This window comes from Tamandua tetradactyla, chromosome X, assembly GCF_023851605.1.
Source record: "Tamandua tetradactyla isolate mTamTet1 chromosome X, mTamTet1.pri, whole genome shotgun sequence".
NCBI lineage: Eukaryota > Metazoa > Chordata > Mammalia > Pilosa > Myrmecophagidae > Tamandua > Tamandua tetradactyla.
The window spans coordinates 89,683,419-89,697,349 of NC_135353.1; the positions used below are offsets into that span (position 1 = coordinate 89,683,419).

General features: G+C 31.7%; 1 protein-coding gene across 3 annotated transcripts in view; it reads left to right on the forward strand.

Annotated features, from left to right (window-relative positions):
* Nucleotides 1–13,931, forward strand: part of BRWD3 (bromodomain and WD repeat domain containing 3) — a 133,777-nt gene that overhangs the window by 68,365 nt on the left and 51,481 nt on the right. For all 3 annotated transcript variants that reach the window (XM_077146879.1, XM_077146880.1, XM_077146881.1), the window contains 9 exons: nucleotides 2,128–2,262; nucleotides 3,324–3,452; nucleotides 4,369–4,594; nucleotides 6,177–6,347; nucleotides 7,878–8,058; nucleotides 8,937–9,030; nucleotides 10,656–10,805; nucleotides 12,439–12,515; nucleotides 13,083–13,251. In XM_077146879.1, coding sequence (XP_077002994.1) covers nucleotides 2,128–2,262; nucleotides 3,324–3,452; nucleotides 4,369–4,594; nucleotides 6,177–6,347; nucleotides 7,878–8,058; nucleotides 8,937–9,030; nucleotides 10,656–10,805; nucleotides 12,439–12,515; nucleotides 13,083–13,251 — 1,332 coding nt within the window. The remainder of the gene's footprint in view (nucleotides 1–2,127; nucleotides 2,263–3,323; nucleotides 3,453–4,368; nucleotides 4,595–6,176; nucleotides 6,348–7,877; nucleotides 8,059–8,936; nucleotides 9,031–10,655; nucleotides 10,806–12,438; nucleotides 12,516–13,082; nucleotides 13,252–13,931) is intronic.

Below are 13,931 nucleotides of genomic sequence, written 5' to 3' on the forward strand. Positions count from 1 at the left end.
GAATAAGAGTGACTGTGGGTAACCTGTAGAAGTTGATTGTAGTAGCCAGGATGAGACGTGATGATAATTTTTACTTGTTTTCTGGTGGTGGAAATAGGTGCTTAATTTAAAACATATGTGATGAGGGAATTAAGGTAGTTATCAATTCTTGGGGAGGGTTATATATGACAAACAGGAAAGTTTTAGGGTATAAAAGGGTCAGGTACTTTGAGTAAAGTAACAGTGGAAAGGATAAATACAAATACCACAGATGATATATCTTAAGATGTTACTGAGTTTTACTAGGTTTTGCTCTCCATAATCCAATGTTTATGCCTTCACCCTAAGGCATATAACTAAAATATAAAACTCCCTGTTTAAAAACCACTCTTTCCCAATGTATACTGAAGTAGTTGCATCATTTAAACATTCTCAACAAAATAAACCATGCTTCCCTCCATTCACTGTAGCAATAGGTTTCCATTTCACGATACTTAACTTTTTTCCCTTTATTAGAGAAGTTCTGGTTTTACAGAACAATCATGCATAAAATACAGGATTTCCATATACCACCCCACCACCAACACCTTGCGTTGATATGGAACATTTGTTACAATTCATGATAACACATTTTTATAATTGTACTACTAATTACAAAGTCCATGGTTTATCTTAGGGTTTACTATTTGTGAAGTGTAGTTCCATGGATTTTTAAAAAACTTTTTATTGTTACCATATATGCAATTTAACATAGTGTAGTTCCATGGATTTAAAAAAAAATGTTTATTGTTACCATATATGCAATTTAGCATTTCCCCTTTTAATCATATTTAGATACATATTTCATATCCTTAAGTTTAACAAAGTAACCTTATTGTTTATTGGTTAGGAACCTGAGAAAATATTGGCTATATCAAATTGATTATTCAGGAGGAATTTTTTATAACAGATACAGAGCTTTTTCAGTAGTCACTGGGAAAAGAGTTTTGGTAAACTTTCATTTGTGATAGGATTTTACCTACTCGTAACGCTCTGCGTTTTGAGTCACTCTCCCACTATTTCTTAATAAGGTTTATTATTTTTTTTTGTTCAGAGTTGTAATATGGTAGGATACTGTATTAGTCCATTTTTTTAATATCATGATTTGGGTTAAATGCCATTTTGGGGCATTTAGTGTATGGTCACTTCTACAAGCACTTGATGTATATATAATATGCTGATATTTTCCTAAATGAAATGCCAACTTCAGGATGTTGTGTATACTTTTTTGAGATTTCGCCTGTTGTAAATCATGTACTTTCTGGTAAGGCGTTAGGTTTTATGAAAATCAACAATGATCTAAATGAAGAGTTGGTAAACTTTTTCTGTAAGAGGCCAGACTTCTTAAACTTTGTAAGCCGCATGTGTCTCTATTGCATATGTGTTGTTTTTTCATGTTTTTTTTAATATCATTTTAAAAATGTAATATCATTCTTAGCTCATAGGTTATATGTGCAAAAATGTCTCACACCTGAATTTGGTCTGCAGGCTATAGTTTGCCAACCCTTGATCCAAGGTCTCTATATACTGGTATACATTGATTGATTGGGAGGGAAACGTAACATAGAGCATTAGTTTTCAAACTAATGTATTTTGTAGTAGCAAATCCAATGTTCAGATAACATCTTAAATGGAACCTCCAAACATAAAACAGATATAGAACAGATCCATTGAGCTTTTTCCTAGAATATATTATGGGCCCTCCCCAAATACAGTTTAAATACCACTGATACAGAGTGCTGGATGAAGTAGAATAAAGGTTTGTCTGTTTTCATTGTGGCAGAATTGGATGTTAATGAAAGATTCTGATTTTTTTGTCACATTTTTTGTGTTCTTTTAAATAGCAGAGTCCTGGAAATACCAATTATACTTCATGGGCCTGGTTAAATAAGCTGTGACTGTTGGACTATGCAGTCTGTTGATACTTTATAAAATCAGCTATTGTGCATATAAGTAATTTTAACTAAATTATATTATTCATGTAGTGTCCATGTAGTAAATACAGTTAAATTGGTAAGCATGGATTCATCTGAACCAAATTGATAACTCTTATAATATAAACCAGATGTTTGATTTTACTTTTCATTTTTAATATTGATTTTATCATAGGGACATGATGATGAAGTATTTGTTTTGGAAGCACATCCATTTGATCAAAGGATCATACTTTCAGCAGGTCATGATGGAAACATTTTTGTTTGGGACCTTGACCGGGGGACCAAAATTCGAAATTACTTTAATATGGTAAGGAAAATCTGTGTTTTGATTCATATTGAAACTTACTTCTCTTATATGATAACTTGGTAATTAAAGTATACCTACTGCATATAACCTATTGTCATCTATGTTTAAATCTATAAAGTAATTCAGGAAGTGAATCAAGACCTGAGAGTAAAGGGACCAGAATAAGACCTTCCAGGGTGACTCTATTATCTTGGCATTGTCCACATTTTCCAACTTTTGGTCCCCAACTCTGAAACTCTAGAAACTCAAATTCATTAAACTTTTAGAGTTAACATTAGCTGAACTCATAAAAGCATTAATGCTTAAACTATAATCCTAATTTATGAATGACTGTAGTGACTGTCAGTACTTGTGTCTGCCTCCCATAAACCCCATAATGGCTTAATCAGTAATCAGAAGGTTGTTTGGTAAATATGGAATTGGAGATATGGATACTCTCAAAAATATATTTCATGCAAACCATTGAAAAATCTGGTGAGCTACCTCTTTTCCCAGTAGAACACCCTTCTGTAGTGATAGACCCTTCTATAGTGATAAGAATACACATGATTTCCATATTTTATTTCCCTCTCTGAAGAACAGTTCTAACACTTCTAAACTGGTGCCCTTTGAGCTCCCTTTTATAAGCTTTATTCAGATCCACAGTGTTAATAATACTCTCTCTTTCATTAGTAAAATTGATTTGTGTTTTAATTTTAAGATGATTATTTTAAAGCTTAATTGAATTACAACAGTAGATATGAAGGTAATATATTAACTTTGCTGAGACTGCATCCTTCTCAATTTGGTTGGGTATAGGTCTTTTTAAATCTCTTCAGTCATCCATTAACTATTTCTTAAGGTGTGACATTGCTGGTAAGGATTAATGTCATCCATTGCATTTTGATTCTCCCTAATTTCTCTCAGAGCTTTTCTGACAAGGGTTCTGGCTACAAAAGCCAGAGAGTACATTGGAATGTTGATGCATCACAGAATCCAAGGTATTAGCAAGGAGAAGCTATCACCTATATATTATTTGAAAATTACTCATAAGATGACTTAGAGAAACTCCTGAATTTCAGATTGAAGGCCAAGGCCATGGTGCAGTGTTTGATTGTAAATTTTCACCAGATGGAAACCATTTTGCCTGCACAGATTCTCATGGACATTTGCTGCTTTTTGGTTTTGGATGCAGTAAATTCTATGAAAAGGTTAGTATATTTAATTTTTGTTGTAGACTGAAATTTGGGATTATATCATTCATAAATTTTGTTTGAAGTCTTCCAGTTTATTAGGATAATTATGTATCAATATATGTAAAGTAAGAAAGTTACCTTTCTTGGTCAGTTTTTCCATCATTGCCTGCACATCGGGCTTGGAGTAGGAACAATTCTTAACATATATGGTCATATAGATATAAACATTCATTAGGGAATCCTTTTGCTTGGAACAGATTCTCTGGACTGCCTTTCAGGTTTAACAGGGAATGACTCAGATTGTATCCTTGGCTTACAGTAATTTATTTGCATGGGAATAAAGATCTGGTGACTCACTATATATATTTTCTTGGTTGGCTATTTTACCTGTTATTGATCCTGTTAAAATAATTTGAAAGATAACTTAATTGGTTCATTACAATTTATTAGCTGTGAGTTTGGAATAGATTTTAGCATCTTAGTTTTGGCAGAACTCCAAAACATGAATTTTGCTCAATAGTTGTATCACCTGTTAGGACATTTGATATTTGCTGGCTAACCATTTATATTATACTTCATTTATCATTATTTGAATAAAATAAGCAAGAAAAACATGTAGATTTTTGCAACTTAAAAAAATAATGCCGGGCGGGTCATGGTGGCTCAGCAGTCAGAGTTATCGCCTGCCATGCTGTAGACCCTGGTTCGATTCCCGGTGCCTGCCCATGCAAAAAAAATAAAATTAAAAAAAAATGCCTAATTTTATTCACTGTACTCGGGGTAAGGGCCAATCTTCCAATATCTGTGGGGAAAATATGGGGCCACGACTACAAGAGAATACTTGATTTAAAAAACACATTTTCTCTAGTAATGAAATTAAGTGCTATGAACTCCCTGTGTATTTTAAATACTAAAAAAAATTGTCATTAAGATTCCAGATCAAATGTTCTTCCACACGGATTATCGACCTCTTATTCGTGACGCCAACAACTATGTATTGGATGAACAAACCCAACAAGCTCCTCACCTCATGCCTCCTCCGTTCTTGGTGGATGTTGATGGAAATCCTCATCCCACAAAATTCCAACGGCTAGTACCAGGACGGGAAAATTGTAAGGATGAACAACTTATACCACAGTTGGGATATGTGGCTAATGGTATGTTATCTCCAAAATTAAATTTAAAACATTTTATAAAATGTTATACTTGTTGCTGTTCTCTTTATGATGTATGCCCCCTTGCTAAACTCTGGAGTAAGTTATAATATATATTTGCTTAATACTTACATTAATTTTCAGTTGTATAATACATTTTACCTTACAGAATATTTTTATATTGTTTATCTCACCTGAACACAAATAAGCAGGTTAGTACAAACATGTATATGCTCAAGCAGAAAATAAGGTGAGCTACCTCCCTAGAAATACTGAATATATGATTCTGTTGTTCCCTATAATGTTTGTGTCTAATAATAATTAAATGAACTAACTTTACTGTATTAAGCTTTTATTTGCAGTCAACTTCCATTACTCCTAGTATGGTATTTTAGTTTGAGGGTCTATAGTTAATGGACCTTAGAAGAAGGAACTTCAAAAACCCCAAACTGAAAAGTAGTTTATTTGCCTATCTTCATGTTTGAAATGCAAAGAATTATTGTGTGTTGGGAAGGGGGCAGTGAGGATATTGAGGAAGCAAAGACGAGTGTGCTGCATGATGGTAGGATAGAGTAAGAAACTGAATAAGCTATTCTATATTAAAACAACTTGGATTCTTCTGATTGGCCCCCATCCTCACTCCTGAACCCCCTAAAATACTTTCATGTCTTAATTTGTTATATGCAGATTTTCTTTCAGGTATGATGTGGTGAATTACTTATTTGCAGATAAAATTTTATTTCTTTACCAGATCTTTATAGGGTGAAATGCTGCATATTCATTTAATATGTTCTCTCTAGCAAGGGTCTGTAGAGAAATGAAATGGTATTAAATATGTGCTAATAATTTCTCTGATGGTGTTATATTTATTAAACCAGAGGAAAAGTGAATATTAAATAAGAGATGAATTGAAAAACATCTGAGTAAAAAGGTGTATTTTAAGCATACTTCATTTTGGATAATATCTGATCTCTTGGTCACTATCAGATACCATTAGTCTGACTAGAGCACAAGATGAAAAATAGGTCTAAGATGTATTTAAGAAAGAAAAAGATTATAGAAGTCAATAAACTTTGTATTTATAAGTGATCATTAAATTTCATATATCATAAAAATTAATTTTTCTACTCATAAAAATACTGAGGTCTTACCAAAACACAGTATGTGAAAGACCATTATTTTGACTTCTTTCAAAAAGGAAATTCTCATGCAAGAAAGATGCGAACCATTTTAGGTATCTGTGGGTGAGCTTAAGTAAACTTCACTTGAATCTCTATTTCTGACTTTTAGCTTAGAATTTACCATGGAGAAAATTAATTTTAACTTCAGTAATTATTCTTTAAAATGAGAAGGCCCTCAGTAATGACTAATTTGGAGACGTAAGTATTAAATCAAACACTCAAGCTGACACATCAAACATTTTTAAAGTTCTTTAAAAAATGTATTGTTTGATATATAATTTATTTTAACTTATTCCTGTTCTTTATTATTAGTCTAGAAATTAGTGGACAAGTTTGTTTTTACTGTACTTTGGGTATATGTAGTGTACTTAATTTAATTGGTTTTTATTTCTCGTCTTGTTAAGGTGATGGTGAAGTGGTAGAACAGGTAATTGGGCAGCAGACGAATGACCAAGATGAGAGTATTCTTGATGGAATAATCAGAGAGCTACAAAGAGAACAAGATCTGAGACTAATGAATGAAGGAGATGTTCCACATTTTCCAATTAACAGATCATATTCTGTTAATGGTGGTGGTAAGTATTTATATATTTGTAAAGGGTATGTACTATAATCATTTTGCTTGTATCAAGTCATTACATGTGAGGAATATTTTATGTTTTTAAAAAAGAATAACAAAACCAAACTATAAAGTTTTCAAAATTAAAAACTATCTTAAGTTTAGAAATGATTACGAAAAATATACCCTCCATTGTTGAGAAGAAAGCAGCATATCACCTTCCTCCCTTGAGCTTATAAAAATACATCAGAAGACAGAAAGCTTTCTTAAGAAATGCAGAGGCAGCTTATCAATTGACTTTCTCAACGGTTTGATTGTAATACCAGTAGAAATTACCGTATAATCGATTTTTCTATCTTAAAATGAATTCTCTATAAGCTATTGTATTTATTCCTTTACTTTATATGAAATGTACCTATGCAGCTGAATTTTATATAAATTATAGTGTCCAATTTTAAGTTTATTAAGAGCTATTAGTTCTTCAAAGTGCAGTCTGTTTGTGGGAATTGGGTGTTTTTGTTTTTCTACACTTACGTAATACATATGGGGATCATTTATTTGAGTAATCTGTCAATTTGAGGTCTGCAGAAATGAATAAGGAGTTTCAATTCATGGTGATTCACAATATTTTACTCATTTCCTAATTTCTTCAGTATCCCATACAATTAAAATTAAAACCATTCTTCATTCAATTGGAGCACCTAGCATAAATAAATAAGCTTTCCTGAACCTGGAACAAAATGAAAAGTGGCCTCATAATCCTATATTCAGGCCCTTTGTTCCTAAAATGTAAATCTTAGAACCCTGATTTAGAAATCCATTAATTAAGTCAGCATTCATATATATCTGCCTTTAATACTGGATTTCTGTGGATAGATTTGAAAGGCCATTAGTTAAAGGGACCATTTTGACTTCTGTTTGCAATATTCATTTCTTTTTTTTAAGTTTCTATTTTTGTTTTATTTGCAAATATAAGAAAAATAAACTAAGGCTCTTTCTGGAGGATTAAAAAGAATAGTAAAAATTATGTTACTTCTTATCTTTCATTGTTCACCAATCTTGAAAATGAACTTTTGATAGTTAAAATCTTTATTTATAATTTTTCTCTTAACTATTTTGGAAAAGTTTTATTTATTTAAGCTTTATTCAGAAACCTTTTAATGGAGTAGATGAAGAAAGAATTTAGATTAAAAAGCTGCTTGCTGATTGACTTACTGACTTAGTACTAGTAAATAGTAAACACTGTGAATCCCTGAAGTCGTGTTAAATACACTTTTTGTAATTTTTGATCATTTAGTAGATGACAGATGTGGAAGTGCTTTGACAAATATTAAAAGAACTATGGCAACTTTAAACATTTATTGAATGCCTGCTTTATTCATAACATTAGAAAAATATAAAGAGGATACAAAAAATGTTATACAAAGGAATATTAATATTGTCCAGCAGTACCATCTTTGAATCTTCTATTTTACTTAGGGCTCTGATCTGGAAAAGTTTGGTGCCTTTGCTCAGAAAGTGGTACCTTTCTCTCTCTTTATGTTAGCTCTGAGAAGTCCAAATATGGACATATCGTCCCCAAATATTGGACTCCGACGTAGTGGTCAAATTGAAGGTGTCCGACAAATGCATAATAATGCACCTCGGAGCCAGATGGCCACTGAACGAGATCTCATGGCATGGAGCAGAAGAGTGGTGGTCAATGAACTAAATAATGGGATTAGTAGGTAAGTCAATAAGGTAACATTCATAAGAAAATTTAAAGCTGTATTTTTTAGTAAATAAATCAAAGTATACTGTTTAAACCTCGTTAACTGAAGTTTTTCTTTATCCAAGTAAGTTGTACGTTAGTATTTCTACATTGTTCCCATTAGATCATTCTTTAAGAAATATTTAACAATTATCTTCAATTTGTGCTAAATTCTTTAGGGGATGCTGAAAACTGCAAAACATGGTCTCTGTCTTCCATAAGTTTATATTCTAGAATATAAATATTATTAAATATATGAGATCATATGTGACTAAATTAGGTGAGTCATATATGGACCCCAGATTTAACAGTGGTTCAGAGGAGAAGGACATCAGCTCAGTCTTAGAGCAGTATGGATATGTGATATAAATATGTACAATGGTACTTAGGAGATGTTTAGAAATGACATTTGATTAGACCTTATGGATGAAAGGATTTCATTAGGATAAATTCCATAATTAGAATTCTATTCTTATTTGCAAACTTTAACATTTGCTGTAAAGTCAACTCTAGAAAATCCATAGCAATAGGAAATAGATCTAGAAAAGTGAAAAGAGATATAAATATAAAATTCATTTTAATCGCTTATTTCCCTAATCAAGTGTTTTACTTGTAGCAAAATTAGTTTGGTGTCACCTTTTTTTTTTCTTCTGCTTTCTGCCAAGTAGACAGCAGTAATAAGAAAAAAGAAGAAAGCTAATTTATGAACCGAATGCTAACCCCTCACAGTAGAACAATTTAGAAATATTTTTTTCACTCAACCTTTAAAAGTATTTTTGTTATCTAGCTCTTAGATTATTGGCTTACTTTATGATGATTTTCTGTTACTTAAGTTGACTTTTGATTTGTTATTAGTGTTCAGGAAGAATGTCGAACTGCAAAAGGTGACATAGAAATTAGTCTTTATACAGTTGAAAAGAAAAAAAAGCCATCTTATACTACTCAAAGGGTAAGTTTGTTTAATAGTACTTTCAATACACTGTTGCAAATGCTTACAAATACCAGGTTTTTGAAGGTGGCAGTTGTGTAATGTAGTTAAGGCACTGTTTTGTGTGTGGGGTAGGGTGTTAAGGATTGTGCATATGCCTCCATTCTGGAGACACTTCTTGAACTCAAAATTGAGATGTTTATTATTAGTAAGAATAAAATTATACAATGTCAAGGCTATTCCAAAATCATAGCTATGTGGTCATCATAGCTATGAGTAGCTATGAGGTATTATATTAAAATGCCATTTTCATATTGTTCAAGTAGTACCTTAAAAATGTTGCTTCAACAAATACTTGCCAGAGGTTGTCAAACTATGGTCCATGGGCCAAATCCAGCCTCTTACCCTTTTCTGTTTAAGTAAAGTTTTATTGGAACTTATTCCAATAAACTACGCTTATTCATTTGTATGTTGTGTATGGCTGCTTTCATGCTATAAAAACTGAGTTGAGTAGTTGCAATAAATAACATATAATCCACAGAGCTGAAAATACTCACTTTCTGGTCCTTTGCAGAAAAAATTGGCCAACACCTGCCCCAGGTCCATTCCTGGCCTACCTATTCATATGGGAGCAAAATCAGTTCTATACATTTGGAAGTAGGACTCATATTCCCAGTAGAAACTGCTAAGCAAAGAGCAGGATTTTAGTACTCCATTAGGTACATGGTAAGCTCCTTTCTAGGATTCTCAGATTCACCAAGCTAGGGACATAAGAATGTGCACTTTTGCTCTCAGATCTAATGATAACTCTTGAAGAGCTAACTTGGAGAATCTAGGCTGATTTTGTTAAAGAAATCTAGGAAATGGACCCTAATTTTAAATGATTTTTCACTGTTAATGAATAATTTTAAGTAGTTATATAAGAATATATCCAAATATTAGATAATCTTGATGCTGGCTTTTAAAATTTCTTTTGTGATGGAAAAAACATTTCTTTTGTGGTTTTGTTAACTCATTTGATATTCTCTGGTAAAATTATTTTGTAGAAATTTTGAATGACACAGATCTATGATTTTTATCCTTTTTTATTGCTAAACTGATTTCTTAAAGATCAGATTTGATTGAGGTGGTGGATAGTATAATTGGGTCTGTAGACATTTTTATTTATATTGAAAATGAGGAAGATTTACATATTAGATGAGAAATTAGTCCCTGACATTGATTTAAAAGACCTAAACTTGTTTACTTCTAATGTAAACTTGTTTAGTTCTAATACCTAGTTCTCCTAAAAGTTTTTTAGAGAATTAAAGAATATATTAAGATATGTATATATACACACACAGATGTAGATATCTGTACATACATACACATATATATACACACATAGCTATAAATATCTGACTTCTTTCAGTAATAATAATAATAATGATATTGTACTTCTAAATTCTAACTGAGCAAATTTTTGCAGCATAGACTTTCAGCACAATCTTTAATTTGATCACAAAATTCTCAAAATAGGAAAGTGATTAATATTAATGGAAAATAGGTTGAATATTTCTAAGTATAGTTATATCTTGTTTATTTTTGTATAGTCACTGAATTCTTGATTTTCGTTGTTTTAAATCTCTTTTTCTTCTCCTTTACAGAATGATTATCAGTCTAGCTGTGTGCGGTCTTTACGAAGGACACAGCGCAAGCGTCAGCATACTTATCAAACACGTTCCAACATAGAGCATAATTCACAAGCATCATGTCAAAATTCAGGTGTACAGGAAGACTCAGACAGCTCTTCAGAGGTTAGATATTTGCTGCTGTTTATTCACTGTAATTTTTAATTTCCCATTTCATTTCTTCAAATTGGGTTTACTTTTTTTTAATGCAATTATTTTATTTAATGCAAATATTATATATTCACATACCATTTCATCTAAATTGTACAATCAATGGTTCACTTTTTTTTTTCTTTGCATGGACAGGCAGCGGGAATCAAACCCCGGTCTCCAGCATGGCAGGCAAGAGCTCTGCCTGCTGAGCCACCATGGCCCACCCTCAGTGGTTCACTTTTAAGTGTCACTTCTTTAATAGAAAATCATTTTAGTCATTTTCTTATAAAAGGTTTATTCATTAATAAGGCATTTGATAGAAAAGTTATCACATCATATAAAAGTTAGCATATCATCTTTACATGTCTTACCTGATTTGTACCAAAGATATTAACTTGGGGAGGGTATCAAACATGCCAGCAAAAATTTGGCTTTGGGAAAATGAGAAGGCTAGTGAAGAGCAATCTGCCTAGAAATCGAAATTGACAGACTATAAACAGTGATAACATGTTAAAAATAGTCCCAGAAATACTTGGCTGTATAATCAGTGTAATATACATATTTTCTATTATTGTTGATTTTACCAGTCATGGAAATTATTGTATATCAATTGTTCTCAGATCTACCCATTTCATATTAATGGAATAAAGAGAATAGCAGTTCTTTTCTTTTTGTTCCTCTCTTCTCCAGTCCTTTCCTTTTGTTTTCTTAACAACTTTAGTTTTTAATTGCATAATGAGGGTTTAATCATGCATTAACAATGTATGCCACACTCATTCTTCTCCTGACTGACATTTTATAATTCTTAAGCTTCTTCTTATATAAAACATGTCTCCCAACAGGAAAATCCTGATCTTAAAAGAATTATCACACGGCAGTGTGACAGTGGCTCAGTGGCAGAATTCTCGCCTGCCATGCCAGAGACCTGGGTTAGATTCCCAATGCCTACCCATGCAAAAAAAAAAAAAAGAAGAAGAATTATCACATATTCAGCAATTGATGGTCTTTTTGTAATGTGATACTGGTATTATATTGTGGTTGTGATTTAAGAAAAGAATCTTGATCTTTACTTAGTAAATATTTTGGGGTAGAATGACTTTTTGTCTTGAACTTTCTTCAAAATAATCCTTAGGGTATGAGGTAGTGGGTGAAGGTATAAATTAACAAAAAATAGGCCATTAGTTAATGGTATAAGTTGAATATTGTTTACAAGAGATTCATTTTCTATTCTCTCTAATTTTGTATATGTTTGAAATGTTATATAATAAAAAAGTTATTTTTTTCACAGAGTAATTATATTAATTTCGTGGCGGCATATAGCTAATTTTAATGCAACGCTCTTGGCATTTTAAGAGGGCTTAAGGAGTCTCTTTAGTATTTGGAATATTAAATATCACATATCAATAAACTAATATATGGCAGAATTTTTAAAAACCTGGTAGGCTTAGTAGTGAGTTACAGATATATGTATAAAGGTGATTTATGTATATTTTAACTATAATGTTTTGGGACATAATAGAGGAAATGTTAAGCAGGTAGCATCCACTAATTAATAATATGCTAATTAATAATAGCCATATATCTCAATTTTTTGCTCTTATTGCAGGAAGATGAAACTGTTGGCACAAGTGATGCTTCTATAGAAGATCCTGTCATTGAATGGCAAAGTGAAAGTTCCTCCAGGTAGTTTAAATGTTTTGTTTTTGGTCACAATTATTCATCAACACAATTATGTCATTGTTGGATTTTGGTGAAGCCAAAGTTAAAATATTATGGTGTAAGAGAAAGAATACTGGGCCGGAAGCCAGGAGACCTGTGGTTTCATCCTGGTTCTTCTAATATATTTTTGGGTCTATCACTATGGGCTATAGATCCTTATCTATAAAATGAGGTCCTTTTTAAAATCCACAATTCTATGTCTTGGCAGGCTGTGTATATTTATTTCAACTTTTAAAAACTATATAGAACCATTTCCAAAATAAGGGTCCTCTTTAAAGAAGCTGTTGTGGTGTGAATAGGAATTTTAGATCCTGTTATAGAAAACTAAGCATTATACTTTATCCAAGAAGCATTTCATTAAAATCACTTAGTTAACTATCAAAAATCTATATTATTTTTTCTCTTAGTTTGAACAAAATCAAACCATGTCATTTGTATTGCTGCTTAATTACAAAATGATCATCTTTCAGTTATGAGGCAAATTGTTCTTTTCTAAACTTAGGTATTCATATAATTTTGATTTGCTTACAGTGATTCATCAAGTGAATATTCTGATTGGACAGCAGATGCTGGAATAAATTTACAGCCTCCAAAGAGACAAACTAGACAGGCAGCTCGGAAAATATGCAGCAGCTCTGAGGAGGAGAATTTGAAGTCACTAGAAGAAAGGCAAAAGAAACCTAAACAGACTAGGAAGAAGGTCGATAATTTTACAGTTTTTGTTTCCTTTTATACTTGAATATTTAACTGTAGCACTCAACTTTCTCCTAAAAGTAACATTCCATTTGGGAAACTTAAGTAAAAGTCTTTTAAATGACTATAAAATATAAGAATTTTTTGAAACCTTTCTGTTACCAAAATTACAGTCTAGAATGTCTTTTTCATTATGATTTTAATTACTATTAAAACATGATAAATGTTTGTTAAAAAGTAGTAGAGTTCTAAAGTAATAGGCCACTTTAGTATAAAAATGTTGTTCTTGTTTGTGTCACTGGTCATAAATTCCTATACAGTTTTTACTTGAAAATGAGGAGTATGATAATTAAATTGTGTAGGGTTCTTCTTGCTTTTCTTTCATCTTAATCACTGTTTATTTTACCCACTGTTATTTCATTTACATGAAATAAAGACTTAATCCACACATCTCTTTATGTTAATTTAAAAATTTCTCATCTAAATAGTCGGTAGCCTTTGGTTATAGTAGACAGGATTGTCTTCTTCATTACCATTGTATTATTAGCCAAAGTTATTGTGTTATTTGAATTCATCTTGTAGTCTTGGTATCAAAGAGTAAAATTTATGGTTTTTAGATAACATATGGTATCAAATTATCATCTGCCAGCCTAAACTGAGCAACATATTGAATAAGTCACTTAGTTA